The sequence below is a fragment of the Falco punctatus genome (genome assembly GCF_963210335.1).
Source record: "Falco punctatus genome assembly, chromosome: Z".
In the NCBI taxonomy this organism is placed as follows: Eukaryota; Metazoa; Chordata; class Aves; order Falconiformes; family Falconidae; genus Falco; species Falco punctatus.
Genome location: NC_137586.1, coordinates 11143587 through 11157907, shown reverse-complemented (window position 1 = coordinate 11157907; position 14321 = coordinate 11143587). Strand labels below are relative to the sequence as shown.

The following is a 14321-nucleotide window of genomic DNA, read 5'->3' as shown; positions in this document are numbered from 1 at the left end:
AATGGCCTGCGGGAGGAACCGGGACCCCCGTCTCCTTGTGGGGACACCCCCCTCTCCAGGGGTGTGAGCTCCTGTCATCATCCCCTTGCCCTCCCAGTAGCCGCCGCCGTGGTGTGTGACGGCGGGGTCTCTATAGCGAGCGCCTCGTAGCTTACGCCGCACGGAGGAGAAACGCCTCTGGCGGTTAATTAATTAATTAAAGCAAAGCTTGTGTCGAGGTGGGGGTCCTCCTAGAGAAGCGGGGGCGTGGTGCGACTCCCGGCCGCCAGGGGGCGCTACCCCCCACCGGCCGCTGTCTGCGCCGCCGCGCGGCCACGCGCGGCACTTCCGGGGGGGCGGGGGCGGCCTGCGCTGGAGCTTGGCGGCCGCAGGTAGGCAGGGGAGGGGGCGGCACGGGGGGCCGAGGGGGCCCTGAGGGGTGGGGGGCCGGGGGTGCGGCACGGGGGTGCTAGGGGGGCCGAGAGACCTGTGGGGGCGGCGGGGGGTGAGGGGCTGCGAGGGCAGCCGGGGGGGGAGGGGGGCCACGAGGGCGAGCCCGGGTGTGAGGTGGAGGCCGGGGGGGGGGTGTCCGGCCGGGGAAGGGGAGGGGAGGGGAGGGGGGGTCCGGCCGGGGGAGGGGTGCGGGCCGCGGCGGGGTGCGGAGTCGGGCCCGGCTCAGCGGCGGCGCGGCGGCCGAGCCTGCTGTCCCCCCGCCAGGATGCAGCGGTGGCCGGTGCTGCTGTTCCTGGCCTGGGTGTGCCTGCTGTTCTTCGCCGGCATCGGGCTCTTCATGAGCGGGTTCCTGCTCACCCGGATCGAGCTCGCCAGCAGCAGTTCCTGCTCGGACCCGCTGGTGCCACCGCCCTGGGAGAGGCAGAGCCTCCCGCTGGGCTCCTGTTGGGCACCCCAGCGCTTTTCCAAGGCCGTGCTTGTCATCATCGATGCCCTCAGTTTCGAGTTTGCACGTTTTAATCCAACCAAGGCCAGCCCGCTGCCCTATGAGAACAAGCTGAGTTTTCTGCACCACCTTGCAACCTCCCAGCCTCGCCATGCCCGCCTGTACCGCTTCCGAGCCGACCCCCCCACTGCCACCATGCAGCGCATCAAGGGCCTCACCACCGGTTCGCTGCCCACTTTCATCGATGTGGGCAGCAACTTTGCCACCTACGCAATCCAGGAGGACAACCTGCTGGCGCAGCTGGTGCAGAACGGTAGGCGGGCAGGGGCAGTGTCCCACGGGGCCAAGTATGTGCAAGCTACTGATCAGTGCTCACATGGCACTCTCATTCTTCTTTCACTGGGAAGGGAACTGCTTACAACACATCCACCCTGTCAGACAATTCTTTTGCCCTACTCAGATGAAAATTACCTCAGGCAGAGCTGTCAGACAGGTAGGGTTTCTTCATCTTATACTGGGAGTAAGAAGTAGCTGGGACCATGGCTTCATCTTCAGTGTCGTCAAAGATGACGAGAAAGCAGATGAAAGTGATTGCACTGACGGTGATGTCACAAGGTCACCACCAGGAATGGCTTCCTGAAGCCAAGGGCAGTCAGTTGTGTCCATGTTTGCGCTCAGGTGAGACACATGACGAGGGAGGAGCTGGTGCCAGGTGTACTGCGGGGCTGTCACTCAGGCAGCAAGCCTGCCTGGCCAGCTGCCTGCAACTGTTTGGCAGAGACCTCGTCACATTTCCTCTGTGGTTTGGTGCTGCTGGGGTGTGCTTAGTGCTGCAGTAAAGGGCTTCTTTGGCTGGGACGAGGACAATGGAGTGAAGAGAAGGGGACAGCATGCAGTCTTGTGTTACCCAGAGGTGTTTCGTTCCAGGGCTTAGAGTGGCACACATACCAGTGCCTGGGAGGAGTTAGTGTGATGGGGTTGTCTGCTCCACTGAGTGTGACAGGGTGGGCAAATGTGGTAAATCATCTGAGGTGCAAAACACTGGTACACCCTATGCCAGAGCAGCAGCCTCGGAAGAAACAGTTCCTGCTTGCAGGCTGGAGAGGCTTTGTGGAAACACGGAGAGCTGCCTGCCAGCAGGCAGGACAAGCAGAGTGAGGGTGGTGGGAAGTGTCAGTGCTTTTGCCTTCTCCTTTCTGCTTGTGAAGACCCACCATCATTGTGTTAAAAAAACAGAACCCAGGACTCACAGATTCTCCTCAGCCCCTGTCAGCAGCCAGTCTGCTGCCTTGTGTTTTACAGTGGGGTTGCAGGCCTTGGGCAAAGGTTCGTCTGCTTTGTGCTGCATCTTCCTAAGTGCTGTAGTGAAGTGGGTACCTGCCTGCTTCCTCGCCTGTTCAACTCACTGGTCTTTCTGCTGGGGTGACATGTCAGAGGTCAAAGATAAGTCGTGATATTGTGCAGGTGGGTTTGGAGGGGGACAGGACCTGTGGGCTTAGAAACGGGGTTGGTCTTTCCCTGTATTCAAACTCATTTACAGCCAGATGGTCATTTTAATTTTAGGTTGCTCTTGAGTGTGGGTTGGAAAGGAGCCAGAGTTCTAGACCCTGACCTGGACCTGCCCAGGCTCTTTGCTGTAGTGAGAGTAACAGCATGACTCATGTGGGCTCCCTGCTGTCATTAATTCCTTTCTTGCTGAATTAGGAAGAAGAGTGGTCTTCATGGGTGATGACACTTGGGAAGGACTCTTCCCCAAGAAGTTCTTCCGCGCGTATTTCTTCCCATCTTTTAATGTGAAGGATCTTCACACTGTGGATGATGGGATCATGCAACATCTCTATCCAACTGGTAAGCAGCTCTTTCCCCAGGGCCTGAATAGCCCATATGTTTTGTGGGGGTCCTACTGCAAGTTTGGGGTAGGACCAAAGAGTTCTTTCTGTTATGAAGTGGCTCTGGGCAGTCACACACTGCTGCACAGGGATTACAGTGCTCTACCTGCATTTCCACAGATAAGCCAGCTTTTGGAGCCTGTGAACTGTTTCTGTAAATACCTTTCCTCTGTTTAGGAGAGAGTGCAACTTGATGGGACGAGGTTAGACTTCAATATCTGTCCTAGGAATATGCTGCCAGGATGGAGCCAGAGGAGCAGCTTAACTTTGACACGTGTCTGTGCAGGGGCACACAGTGCTCTGGGAAATACACAACAGCGCAGCTACCCGCTTGGGAGGCTGGGGCACAATGTTGCTCTCAGCAGAGCGTCATTGGCTCCCAGCTGTCAGAAGAAGGTGAATTGTGAGATTGGTTTCTGAGTTCTAGGTGATTTCAGATTGTTCTGCGGTCCTGGGACCCAGGGGAGTGCTCTTTGTTTTATCTGTGTGAATCAAAGTGAATCAAGAGTGCAGTGGCCCTTCAGGGGGAAGTCCTTATGCCCTGTGCGAGAGCTGCAGTTCATAATTTTAACTCCAGATATGTTGATTTTTAGGTGTTGAGGCCCTGAAGCAGAGGGGAGAGGCCCAGGTAACTTCCTAGCTAGGGACAGCGTTGGTGTGCCAGGCACATGGCCTAGGTTGGATGCAGAGGGGCACATTGATGAGTCTGACATGAAATATCTCTAGAGGACTGTAGTTCTGGGTTCTCCTTTTCCTGAGCATCCCCTTGGTTTAGCTCAGTGTCCTGATTTCGGCTAGGGTGGAGTTAACTTTCTTCTCAGTAGCTCATACAGTGCTGTGTTTTGGCTGATGTGAGAACAATGTTGATGGCACACTGATGTTTTTAGTTATTGCTGGGTGTATAGGTGTATACTGAGTCAAGGACTTTTCAGTTTCTCGGGCCCTGCCAGCGAGAGGGCTGGAGGGGCACAGGGAACTGGGAGGGGACACAGCGAGGACAGCCGAGCTGAACCAGCCAAAGGGGTGTTCCACACCATGGGGCGTCAAGCTGGGTATATAAACCTGGGGGGTTGGCTGGGGCAATAATAGCATTATATACTTTATAAGTTTATATACTTATACACACTCAGTTTGTGGCAGTTTGAGTTAAGGGTATTTCAAAGTGACTTGGGTGACATTGAGCCATTCCCCTCCTGAGGAGTGGTGGACAAAAAACATGGATACTGGGGCACTTACCGGGCATTGAGCTTCCCATGGCATTGTACCCAGGCACCAGCAACCCAGGAGTGTGCTTCTTTTAAAACCTGCACTGTCCACTTGAGAGTTAGGAGCGACAATGGCAGGAGGGGGAGAAACAGCAGTTTCCAGAGGCAACCAGAAAGCTCTGGCAAGACGATCCATATGTAGAGCCCATGCCTGAATCCCGGGTTAGTGTGTGTGTGATAAGGCTGCTCTTGTTCTGCAGTGGACAGTGGTGAATGGGACATGCTGATTGCTCACTTCCTCGGCGTGGACCACTGTGGGCACAAACATGGACCTGACCATCCTGAAATGGCTAAGAAGCTCACCCAGATGAATGAGATGCTCAGGTGATTAGTGCGGCAGTTGCGGGGTTGCCAGCTGGTCTCTTCCTTGACCCAGGCTGGTGGGGTCTTCCCAGGGAGTTTACAGATGCAGAGAGCAACGGGACTTTTACTGTGCCTGTTAAAATGGAGAATGGCTTTGGTCAGCAGCAGCTGAAACCTCAGCTATGGGGTGGTCTCGGTTGCATAGACCCATGTTCACAAGAGGTTTGGTTTCAGAGGTAAGGCTGTCTTCAGGTCTTGGGGCCTTGTTTCTCAGCCAAACCATCAGGTGATGGTGCAGCTGGAGTACTGAGCCTCACTCTTTTCATCTTCAAAAGGGGGATTTTAACACTGAGGTCTGTTTGAGAAGCGCTTGGAGGACCCTGGCTAGGGAATGATGCATTTACTGCACAGGCCCATGAGTTGCACCTTTGTGTCAGAGGGCAGAATGGGATCCAGAAATCCACACAGCTGTGGCTCAGCCCAAAATGCTGTGGCTTTTGACTCCTAATTAGGACTGCTTTAATTCTTGCTGCTAGAAGGAGTGGGTAACTTGCCCCTGCTGCACCTGAGAGTGCATATTGTGTCATACCTAATGTGTTCTTCAGGGACAGGTCCCCTCTTTTTTTCCATAAAAGCCGGAGACAGCTCACACAACATGATGCAGTATACAAGACCCAAATAGATGCAGCCTAAAATGTGTTCCTGTTGGGAACTGTTCTTCTGAATTGCATTTTGTCAAGATCCCTGGAGGCATAGAGGAACCAGCCACCATTCACTGGGAACCTGAGCAAGAGCAGTCCACTCTGTCTCAAGGCTTAGAATTTTCATTTTGGTTGTAAAGCATCCATTGCCTTAGTACCTGGCTCAGTTGTTACAGCTCTGTGTCAGCACTTGGTTTTGCTCAGATCCTTTTGTGGGCTTCACCTCTGTGGTGCAGGCAGGCTTGGTGGGGACATGCCCTCTCCCACCTGGGCTGTTTGGGCCTCTGCCCAGGTAGGAGTTGACCTTCCTTATCTCGGGTGACAGATCCTTGGTAGATCACCTGGGGAATGACACCCTTCTTCTGGTGGCTGGGGATCATGGTATGACAGACACTGGAGACCACGGCGGTGACAGCGAGAAGGAAGTGAACGCAGCGCTGTTTGTGTACAGCAGAACGCCCCTGTTTGGCACGGGCCCTCCAGAGGTGAGAAGGAGCTGATCCTTAGCTGTCACTGCTTGAGGTGGCATTCAGGGTGGAAGATGCATCCTGGGGTTAGAGAGTAACAGTTCCATTGGGGTCATTTAGACTGAGAGGAGGTGAGGAGTCTGCCACCTTTCTGGAGAGAACAATGGAAAAACTGACATGGGGTGCTGGTAACCGAAGTGTCTGGGACCCATGTTCAGGCCCCTCCAGCTGTGAAGGGTGTTTGAGTAGGGCCAGGTGAGCTGTTAAGCAGCCAGGGGCGTACCTAAGGACCTGCAGCTCCCAGCAAGCATCCTCCCCTCCACAGGGCACTTAGGGAGGGCAGAGCTGTGCCGCTACCTTCCCCTGCATTTTCCCACTCCTGGTTCACCCATATTCTCCTCTGAAGAGGAAAGTCTTCCCCATCATCCTCTAGTCCCAGTGAAAAGCCATGTTGCTGTGTTCTTTCCAAATTTCCAATTTCTCCCTCTCCAGGAGCCCGAGGCTGTTGCCCAGGTGAACCTGGTGCCCACTGTGGCCCTGCTTCTGGGTGTGCCCATCCCCTACAGTAACATCGGGGAGGTGATGGCTGAGCTGTTCTCCGGGGATGGCGATGCTGTGTCTGCAGCCTTGCAGCAACTCTCGGTCTATCACATCAACGCCAAGCAGGTAGGCCTCCCCATTGAACTGGAGAGGAGAAGGAATGGCATTTTAAGCACAAGCCTCTTCTGTTTGGTGGAGGTGACGTGGTGGCAAGGTGTTGTCTTCGTGGGGAACTTATTTTGAAGAGTTACCTCCTTTGCAGTGTTTACTCCAGTAAAAGGTTGCATCATTTTCTCAAAAGAGAAATGAGAGTTACCTGTTTAGTGCTAGATGTTGAGTGCTGCAGTGTGTAAAATACTGGCTGGGAAGGTGGTATTCACTTCAGGGTGAGGGTTGGTCCCAGACAGGTGGATTTGGTGACTGGAGAGTCTGGCAGGGAGGCTGGTTCCTCAAGGCTGAAGACGGCTAGGGCCAAGTCTTGTTAATGGAGATTCAAGAGTACAAATGGATGTTTCGATGCTGCTTCAGTTTTGAAAGAGAAAGTGTTAGCTAAAGAACTATTCTAGTTCTAGATCAGTGGCAGAAGGAAAACACTAATGAATGACTGAGTAAAAGAATCACCATTTAACAGGTGCCAGTGAAGTGGAGTAGAGAAGGAACAGTTTATACCAAGTGCAACAAAATACAGAACCCTAATTTCTGAAGGACAAATCTTGAACGAGAGTGACTATACCAGGTATAAAAGAAGCCCAGGCAATGGAGCAGGCCATCTACCAGGGCAAGCCAGAGCCTCCATGGAGGGCATGAGGGCCATCTGTTGTGGCTCAGTGGATCTCATGATCCAGAACCAGATTTGCCACATGCATTGCAACATGTGTCTCAGCTGGTCTGCCTTTGAGGGACCCTTGGATTGCTAGGAGCACAACAGTAACTCCTGCAGCCCCCAGCCAGTTCTTTGGTGACAGTTGGACACCACTGGTGCAAGGCAGTGAGGAGCTGGAGAGGATATGATAGCTGATGGGAGGGCGGAAGTGTTCAGCATCTCTGCTGTGTATTTATAGAGCAGCAGAGTGCTTTGTCATTTAAAGATGATAGTGTAGTGTATGTTGCTGTCTTGTTAGTCACCGAGAATATTGATCATCTTCTGTTAGGAATTAGTGTTATCCAATCCTGCCTGTTTAAATATTTGCACTCATTTGTCTGAGGAGTTTTCTGGCTCGATCGTGTTGGTGGTGAAGAAGCTTTTGCACACCAGGGAAATTGTGCAGGCCTGTGGGAGAGCTGGTGCCTATGTTTGCCATTCATGGGTAGGGGCAGACTGATTCTGTCTGTGCTCTGAGGCAGCTGGAAGGTATGTGAAGGTGTTGGGATGTTTCAGTGTTTGAGCAGACCTACACTGCTGAGCGGCTGGATGTTTGTATGGGTGCCCTGCCCTGTTAATGCCCTGGTAAGACTTTTTTTACAACTTTGGGATCATAGCTGCCTCTGTTCCTGTCCTCTTGAAGTGGAAAGCAGAGTGAGCTGTCCTTAGCTTATGGTACAGTGGGTTAATGTGCCTGTATTGAAGAAGGGGGAGCAATTTGATCTGATCAACTATAAGCTGTCTGTCCTCAGACAAACAATGTAAAAGTCAACATGGGGTGCAGATTAATAGGTAGTAATGACTCAGACTTCTGGGGGCTGTTTGCCTTATTGTTACCAAAAACTCTGTATAAAAGTTCTTACTGATACACAACATTACCAGGCATACACCTGCAGGTGAAGAACTGAGAGAAGTCAGTGTGGCTGTCAGGATGGATACATCACTTGAGAGGGGTTTGGCAGAAGGATTGTGTTTCCTGCCAGTCACATCCTGGATTTAAGTGACCAGCCCTGGGTTATGTGGCTGGGGACAGGTCTGTCCTGGCAGGGGTTGGCAGACTGAGGCTGTTTCCATTCTGAAGGGGCTGTGCGAGGCAATGAATCCCGTTCCCAGTGGTCCCAGTGCCGCTGTCTGACCCAGTGTCCCCTCTCCCATAGGTGGACCGCTTCCTGCACTCCTACTCGCTGGTGGCTCAGGACCTGCCAGCAGAGCAGCTCCAGCACCTGCAGGAGCTCTTCTCCAGCGCTGTGGAGGAGCACAGTCAGCTCTTGGCCCAGGTGCAGGGGTCAACACTGGTGCCTCCGGAACTGGAGTCCAGGCTGGGAAGCCTCATCAGTCGCTTCCAGCTCTACCTGCGGGGGGCACGGGCTGTGTGCACCCAGTCTTGGGCCCGCTTCCATCCCCTGCGTATGGTGGGAGGCTGCACCCTTATTGCTGCTTCCTGCTTGCTCTGCTATGTGGCCTCAGAGCTGGCTGCATCATCGGACTGTTTCTATCGCAGCTGCCTCCTGTACCCGCTGATTTGGGGCCTCGTGGTAACTGTTCTGCTTGGGCTGGCCCATGCCTTCACCCAGGAGGGGCTGGATCTCCTCCTGATGTCATCATGGGCAGCCGCCGCTTCTCAGCTGGGGTTTTTTTGGCACTGGTGGGGCCGGCATCCCAAGCGAGCCCGTTTGGCGGGCAGTCAGCCACCCTTGGCCAGCATTGGCCTGAGGCAGAGGCTGCGAGAGTGGCTGGGGCTGGCCTTCCCCATGGGCATTCTGCTCTTCCGCTGCGGAGCTATGTTCTCTGATAGCTTTGTCGTGGCCGAGGCCAGGGTGGCCCCATTCCTGCTGGCCTCGCTGGTGATGTTGCTAGTAGGGAAGCTCCACTGGGATGGTCGCCTGACTGTGCCAGAAGGCCCCAAGCAGCAGCTCCTTGGTTTTTCTTCTTATCGGAGAGAGATCTGGTACCTGCTGTGCCTCGTGGCCATGCTTCTGGTCTGTGTGCGCCTCTCTGGTTTCTTCCACCAGTGCCGCGAAGAAATCCTTCAGTGTCGGCCTTCTCTTTTCCTCTCCCCCCTTGCCAGCCTGAGAAACACACGGGCCAAGAATCTCTTCTACCTCCTGTGTGTTGCCTTGCTGGCTGGGCTGGTCTATGCAGTGCGGAGCTGGCTGCGGCGCTACGGCAACCTGAACAGCTCGGACCCCCTTGTGCTCTTCGTGCGCTGGGGTTTCCCACTGGTGGTCCTCTGCATTGCCTGCTACTGGGCCGTTGCCTCCAGTGCTGATGACTCTCTTGGGAAGCTGCAGGAGCTGGTGCAGGTGGCAGTTGTTGCCTTTCCATGGGCTGTCTATGGACTAGCATCCGTGGGGCTGCTGCTCCTGCTGTGCAATCCCATGACAGTGTTCGCGAAGGACACACGGGAGTCAGCAGGATCCATCGTCACTCCCTACCTGGGGGTTCCCAGCTCTGAAGTCAACTTCCTCCACGTCATCCCTCAGATCTACAAGAGGATGCAGGAGTCTCAGAAGAGCTGCCTGGAGCGGGGCAACTGCAGGGCCACCATTGCAGCCTATGGGCTGGGCAGTGTCTACTCGGCAGCCCTGGTCATAGCGCTCACCCTGCTGGGCTTCCTCTTGATGCTTCTGCACAGTGAACGGCTGAGTCTCGCCTTCCTGCTCCTCTTCCTGGAGGCTTTTGTGCTGCTGCACATCCACACATGTGCCAGAGGCCTTGCTGGAGATGCTGGTGAGTCAGGGCTCAGTAGAGCTTCCTCTGGATATGCAGCGTGGGCGTCATCTGCAGCAAGCTTGTTTTATGTCCAGTGGGAGAGGCAGGGTCCATGTGCTGCTTTTGGGGAATGGCAATGCACTGATCCTCAGGGGATCCTCCTAGCTTTATTTTAGAGTTGCTTAAATCCTCTAGTAGGAGACAGGTGTGTGCAGCAGGGATGTAAAGTGGGAGGAGGAAGAGGAGGAGGAGGTGGTGGGAGAGTCCCTTAGGGAAGAGGGCTCTATTATACCCATCCCTTCTGCCTGGGCTGCTCACAGCCACCAGACCTCACTGCTGTTGACAGAGTCCAGTAGCAGGGCAGGCAGCAGACGGAATGCCTGGCCCCTCAGTCTGTCTGTGGTGGGACCCTGACTGGTTTCTGTCTCTCAAAAGACAGAGTGTGGAAAGGGAACCTGGAAGAGAAGTCAGTAGGCTCTTTTCGATTGTGGACCTGTCTTGTTCCCTGGTGCTGATACCTGTCTCTAATTTTTTTATCTCTCAGAGCCTTTTTCAGTGCCCTGGTATGCAGTCATCTCCTGGCTCCTTGCTGCTTCCCAGTTCTTCTATTCCACAGGCCACCAGCCCATCTTCCCTGCTATCCACTGGAATGCAGCATTTGTGGGTTTTCACCTTGACCACAGCACAAAACTCCTGCCTGCTGTCCTGGTGGGCGCCAACACCTTTGCCTCCCATATCCTCTTTGCAGGTAAATCAATTTCTTCCTGGGCTGTTGAGCCTGAGCAGACAGGGCTCACTGCTTTCTTTGCCTTGTCTGGAGGCCTGCAGGCCGAGCATGAGGCGATGAGCTCCGGCACCAGCTGAACAGCAGCATCCTTGCTGTCCCTTTCTGGGGCCACAGAGCTGCCCGGGGCCTGCAGCCTCCATGCAGTTGTGCCTGACCAGCAAACTGGAGCTGGGGTATATGCTTGCTGCATGTCCAGGGCATGATGGCTCCTCACCTCCTGGGCTCCAGTAATTTCATGTGCCTTTGTCCTTGAGGTAGTTGGCTGCCCTCTGCTCCTGCTTTGGCCCTTTGTGTGTGAGATGCCCAACTCGCAGAGGAAGAAGCCCAAGAAGGAGTCCCGGGAGGAGCTGCAGGAGGTAGAGGAGCACATGATGGAGATGAGGCTGCGGGAGTCCCCAGAGAAGTTCTCCACTGCTCTGCTGCAGCTGGGGCTGAAGTACCTCTTTGTCCTTGGGACACAGGTACGGACAGAGGCAGGATGACTGTCTAGATAGAAGAAGTAGGGGTGCTGTGAGAGCCGTAGGGCACTTTGATGAGAGAAGGGGGTCCACCAGGGCTCAGACAGGCCCTGGGGTAATATGCCTGGTTGCAGGTGGAAGAGCAGCTGCACAGGTCCTCTTCTCAGCCATGCCATTTGCTCTGTGCTTTGGGAGAGCTCCAGCATGGAAGCTGAAGTACAGATTAGACTGCTTTTCATACCCATCTATCCAGAGTAGGAACACCTCTTCAGAAACTGCATGGTTGTAATTCTGCTCCCCCTTTTCCCAACCATGCCTTCTGTTTTGCACCAGCTGTGATTTCCATCTGATCCTGTGCTGTGGTGATACAGGGAGCGAAACACCAGAAATTTAATCCCGTGGAAGAAGCTAGTAACTTTCTGGGGTTTAGCCCTTGAAATCATTCTCCTGTGTGGTCAGACCACAGAGGGTGCAAGGGATGGGGCAGGCCCCGCAGCAGGAGGGCAGGAGTGCTCCGCTCAGTGAAATACTGGGTCAGGTTAGCCACAGTGTGAGCCCTCCTCTGTGCTGTCCCAGCCTGACCCCAGGAAAGCCTGCATATATCCCAAGCTGCCTGTGTGTCCTGACTTTAGGACATGATGGAAAGGAATCCTGTTTGGGATGCTTATTTCTGGTGTGTGCTGTACCAGCATCTCAGGTGTGTGCAGTTTAGTACCACCTTCAGATGTGAACCTAGTGCCCAGGAGGTCTCTCCAGAGTCACTTGTAACTTGTTTTTTCCTGATCTCCTCCACAGCTTCTGGCCTGTGTTTGTGCAGCTATGATCCTCAGGAGGCACCTCATGGTCTGGAAGGTCTTTGCCCCAAAGTAAGTCCCAGGAGTTGCTCTGATGGTGGGTTAGGGTTCATACCACTGACATTTTGACTAGAGTTCATAGACAGTAATGTTGGAAGAGACACTGTGGTCGATCTTCAGACTTCTTATGTAGTAGAGGCTGTAGGAGTGTCCTTAACTAATTCCTGCTTCAAGTTCAGAAGCTGGACTTGAGCTAGAGCCTGGAAGTTTCTCCTTATCTTGATTTCTAAGTACGTACAGAGCTCACCTGGAAGCTAGGAATGTTCAGGGCAGAGAGCCAAAGGTAGGGATACCAGACCAGAAACGATAAACGCAGAAATGCTAAACTAGCAAACCTCTGAGCTAGTAGGTGTGTAGGGTGGCCTCAGCCTCTGAGGGACTCAAGATCCTACCTGGATGTTGTCCTGAACAACCTCTGAAGCAGAGGTGTGCTTGGCTTCTACGTTGCAGGCAGCAGCTGCTGGCGAGTGACTGTAATTCAAGTTTTAGGATCTGGGGTGCTACCAGCCTCTCACTGTCAGGAAGATCTGTCTGCTGGGTGTGAGGGTAGCAGCTTGCCTTCGCCAGGCCAGGGCATGCTGGCTGTGATATCCTTACTGCATCTGTTGTGCCTGCAGGTTCCTCTTTGAGTCGCTGGGCTTCATGGTGAGCAGCATCTGTCTCCTGCTGGGGATCTCTCTGGTGATGCGTGTGGACTGTGCTGTCAGCACCTGGTTCAGCCAGCTTCAGCTCAGGTAGCATTGGAGACATGGGGAACCTGACCTGCTTGTTGGCCAAGGCTGTGGTTGTTTCCTGGCTTCCCTCAGGCTGAGAGGGATACATCAGCCACCAGCAACGAGTGCCTGCCGACAGCAGTCAGGGATTATCCCCAGCTCCCTGCCTCAGCGCTGCACAAAAGGACTGGAGCCAACCGTTCCCCGCTTATTGCGGTGGTGTTTCTCAGAAGTGGAGGTCAGAGCTCTCACTGGGCGTTTGTGGCAGCAGGAGGACTCTGCTGCAGGAGCCCAAGAAGCGGGAGTCCTGAAGTGCTTCTCTGGAGAAACACCAAGCAGATGTCTTGCTGCTGCTTTCCTGACAGCTGTCCCCACTGTGCAGTTGGTTGGCTTCAGTGGCTGGCAGGGCATCACCTTGCCTGTGCAGAGACAGTGACTGATGGGAAGGGGCCTGCTGAGGAGTGGAGATGAGGATGGGAGAAGAGGGAAGGTCCTGCAGCCACCACTTCTCTCCACGTGCTCAGTTTTCATGCTGGAATCAAAGTACACATGGTTATGCATGCACATGGTTCCTGGGGTCTTGGTAGCAGCTGCTCCTCTGTAAAGTCAACAGGTTGCTCTGTAGTGAGGCCCCTCCTGCCTCACTCACGTTTTCCTGGTCTTCCTCAGCCCTGTGAAGGGCAGTAGGGAGCGCTCTGGGCTGCCTTGTACAGCCTGAAGCAGGCGTAGTTTGTTGAGGGGGTGGTAGCAGGGAGAGCTGTGTCTATGGGCAAGAAATTCTCCACTCATGATCTCAGCCTGTCTGTCCCCATGGACTGGGCTGTAGCAGCTGGGGCTCCCCATGTCTTTGTGTGCTGCTGGATTCTGGCTGTTGATTGTGAACAGTTGAGATGCAGCAGGATATAGTGACAGAACATCAGGTCATCCCCATTTTGAGTCTGGTCAGGACAAAAGGGGAGTCTGGAGCAGCTGTCCCAACTGCAGGAGTGGTGTGAGCCGCAGTGCCTGGGAGCTGCTGCTGGAAAGCCCTGAGTGGGCAACAACTCTTCTGGGAGGTGGCTTAATTCACTGATGTCTGTGCACGTGCTGGGGGTTATGTCAGCTTGAAGGGACGTCAGGCACTGCAGCTGATGGCATTTGTGATCCCATATATGGTGCTTGTCTCCCCTTTCACCTTGGTGTTCTGTGTGGGACTTCAAGCTGCAAGTGAGCTACGCCAAACCCACCCTTGGATGCTGACGGTCAGGAGACACCGTATTTCTTTCTTTAGGGGCAGGGGTAGAGGACATGACCATGGTGCCTGGCCATATCCCATCAAAGTTCCCCCTGCAGTTTTGATGGGATCTGGCATTCCTTACTGCCCTGAACCACTGTGTGGCATTACTTGGTGCTATGAAACCTTTTGTCTCTTTCCCCTCTGGAAAGAGCTGAGGACTGCTTGTCTATGATTCCTGCATTGATTTTTGTTCTGATCCCATTTGTTTTTTAAGTTATGCACCATGATAGCCCCTGTTTGAGTTCCTCACTGCAGACTGCTGGCGTAACTCAAGCCTTTTCATCTCATCTGCCCTGGAGAGTCATGGGGAAAGTGTCTCATCATCTCTCTCATCGCTTCAGTTCTTGCTGTTACGCCCAATGCCCAGTCACTGTGGAAAACGGCCCTTGAAGGCAGGTTTAGTTTGGTATTTTACCCCTGCAAAATGCTTGCTCAGGTGATAGGGTGCAATTCCAGGGAGTCTTAAACTGCTCTAATTTTGCATTTCCTTTGTGGGACCTCCCCTGGCCTGCTGGCTGTGGTCTCCCACCTCAGCCTTTCATCTCCCCTGCCCTGTGGGCTTGTCCTGCTTAACTTCACCTGACACAACCGCGGACTGGTTTGTAGATGGTATGACT

General features: G+C 54.1%; 1 protein-coding gene across 3 annotated transcripts; it reads left to right on the top strand.

Annotated features, from left to right (window-relative positions):
• The first annotated feature begins 60 nt into the window (after positions 1-60).
• On the top strand, positions 61-13601 carry PIGO (phosphatidylinositol glycan anchor biosynthesis class O). 3 transcript variants are annotated; one of them, XM_080371273.1, is made up of 11 exons: positions 61-371; positions 697-1190; positions 2582-2725; positions 4232-4355; positions 5361-5520; positions 5995-6168; positions 8062-9634; positions 10161-10364; positions 10662-10864; positions 11657-11727; positions 12333-13601. In XM_080371273.1, the coding sequence occupies exons 2-11, from the start codon at positions 698-700 to the stop codon at positions 12451-12453; spliced, it is 3267 nt and encodes a 1088-aa protein (XP_080227399.1). In that variant the 5' UTR covers positions 61-371; position 697; the 3' UTR covers positions 12454-13601. The 3 variants fall into 3 exon arrangements, with proteins under 3 accessions (XP_080227399.1, XP_080227400.1, XP_080227401.1); XM_080371275.1 differs by lacking the exons at positions 61-371; positions 697-1190 and adding an exon at positions 2944-3162 and having other exon boundaries at positions 2590-2725; XM_080371274.1 differs by lacking the exons at positions 11657-11727; positions 12333-13601 and having other exon boundaries at positions 10658-10845.
• Positions 13602-14321: the final 720 nt, after the last annotated feature.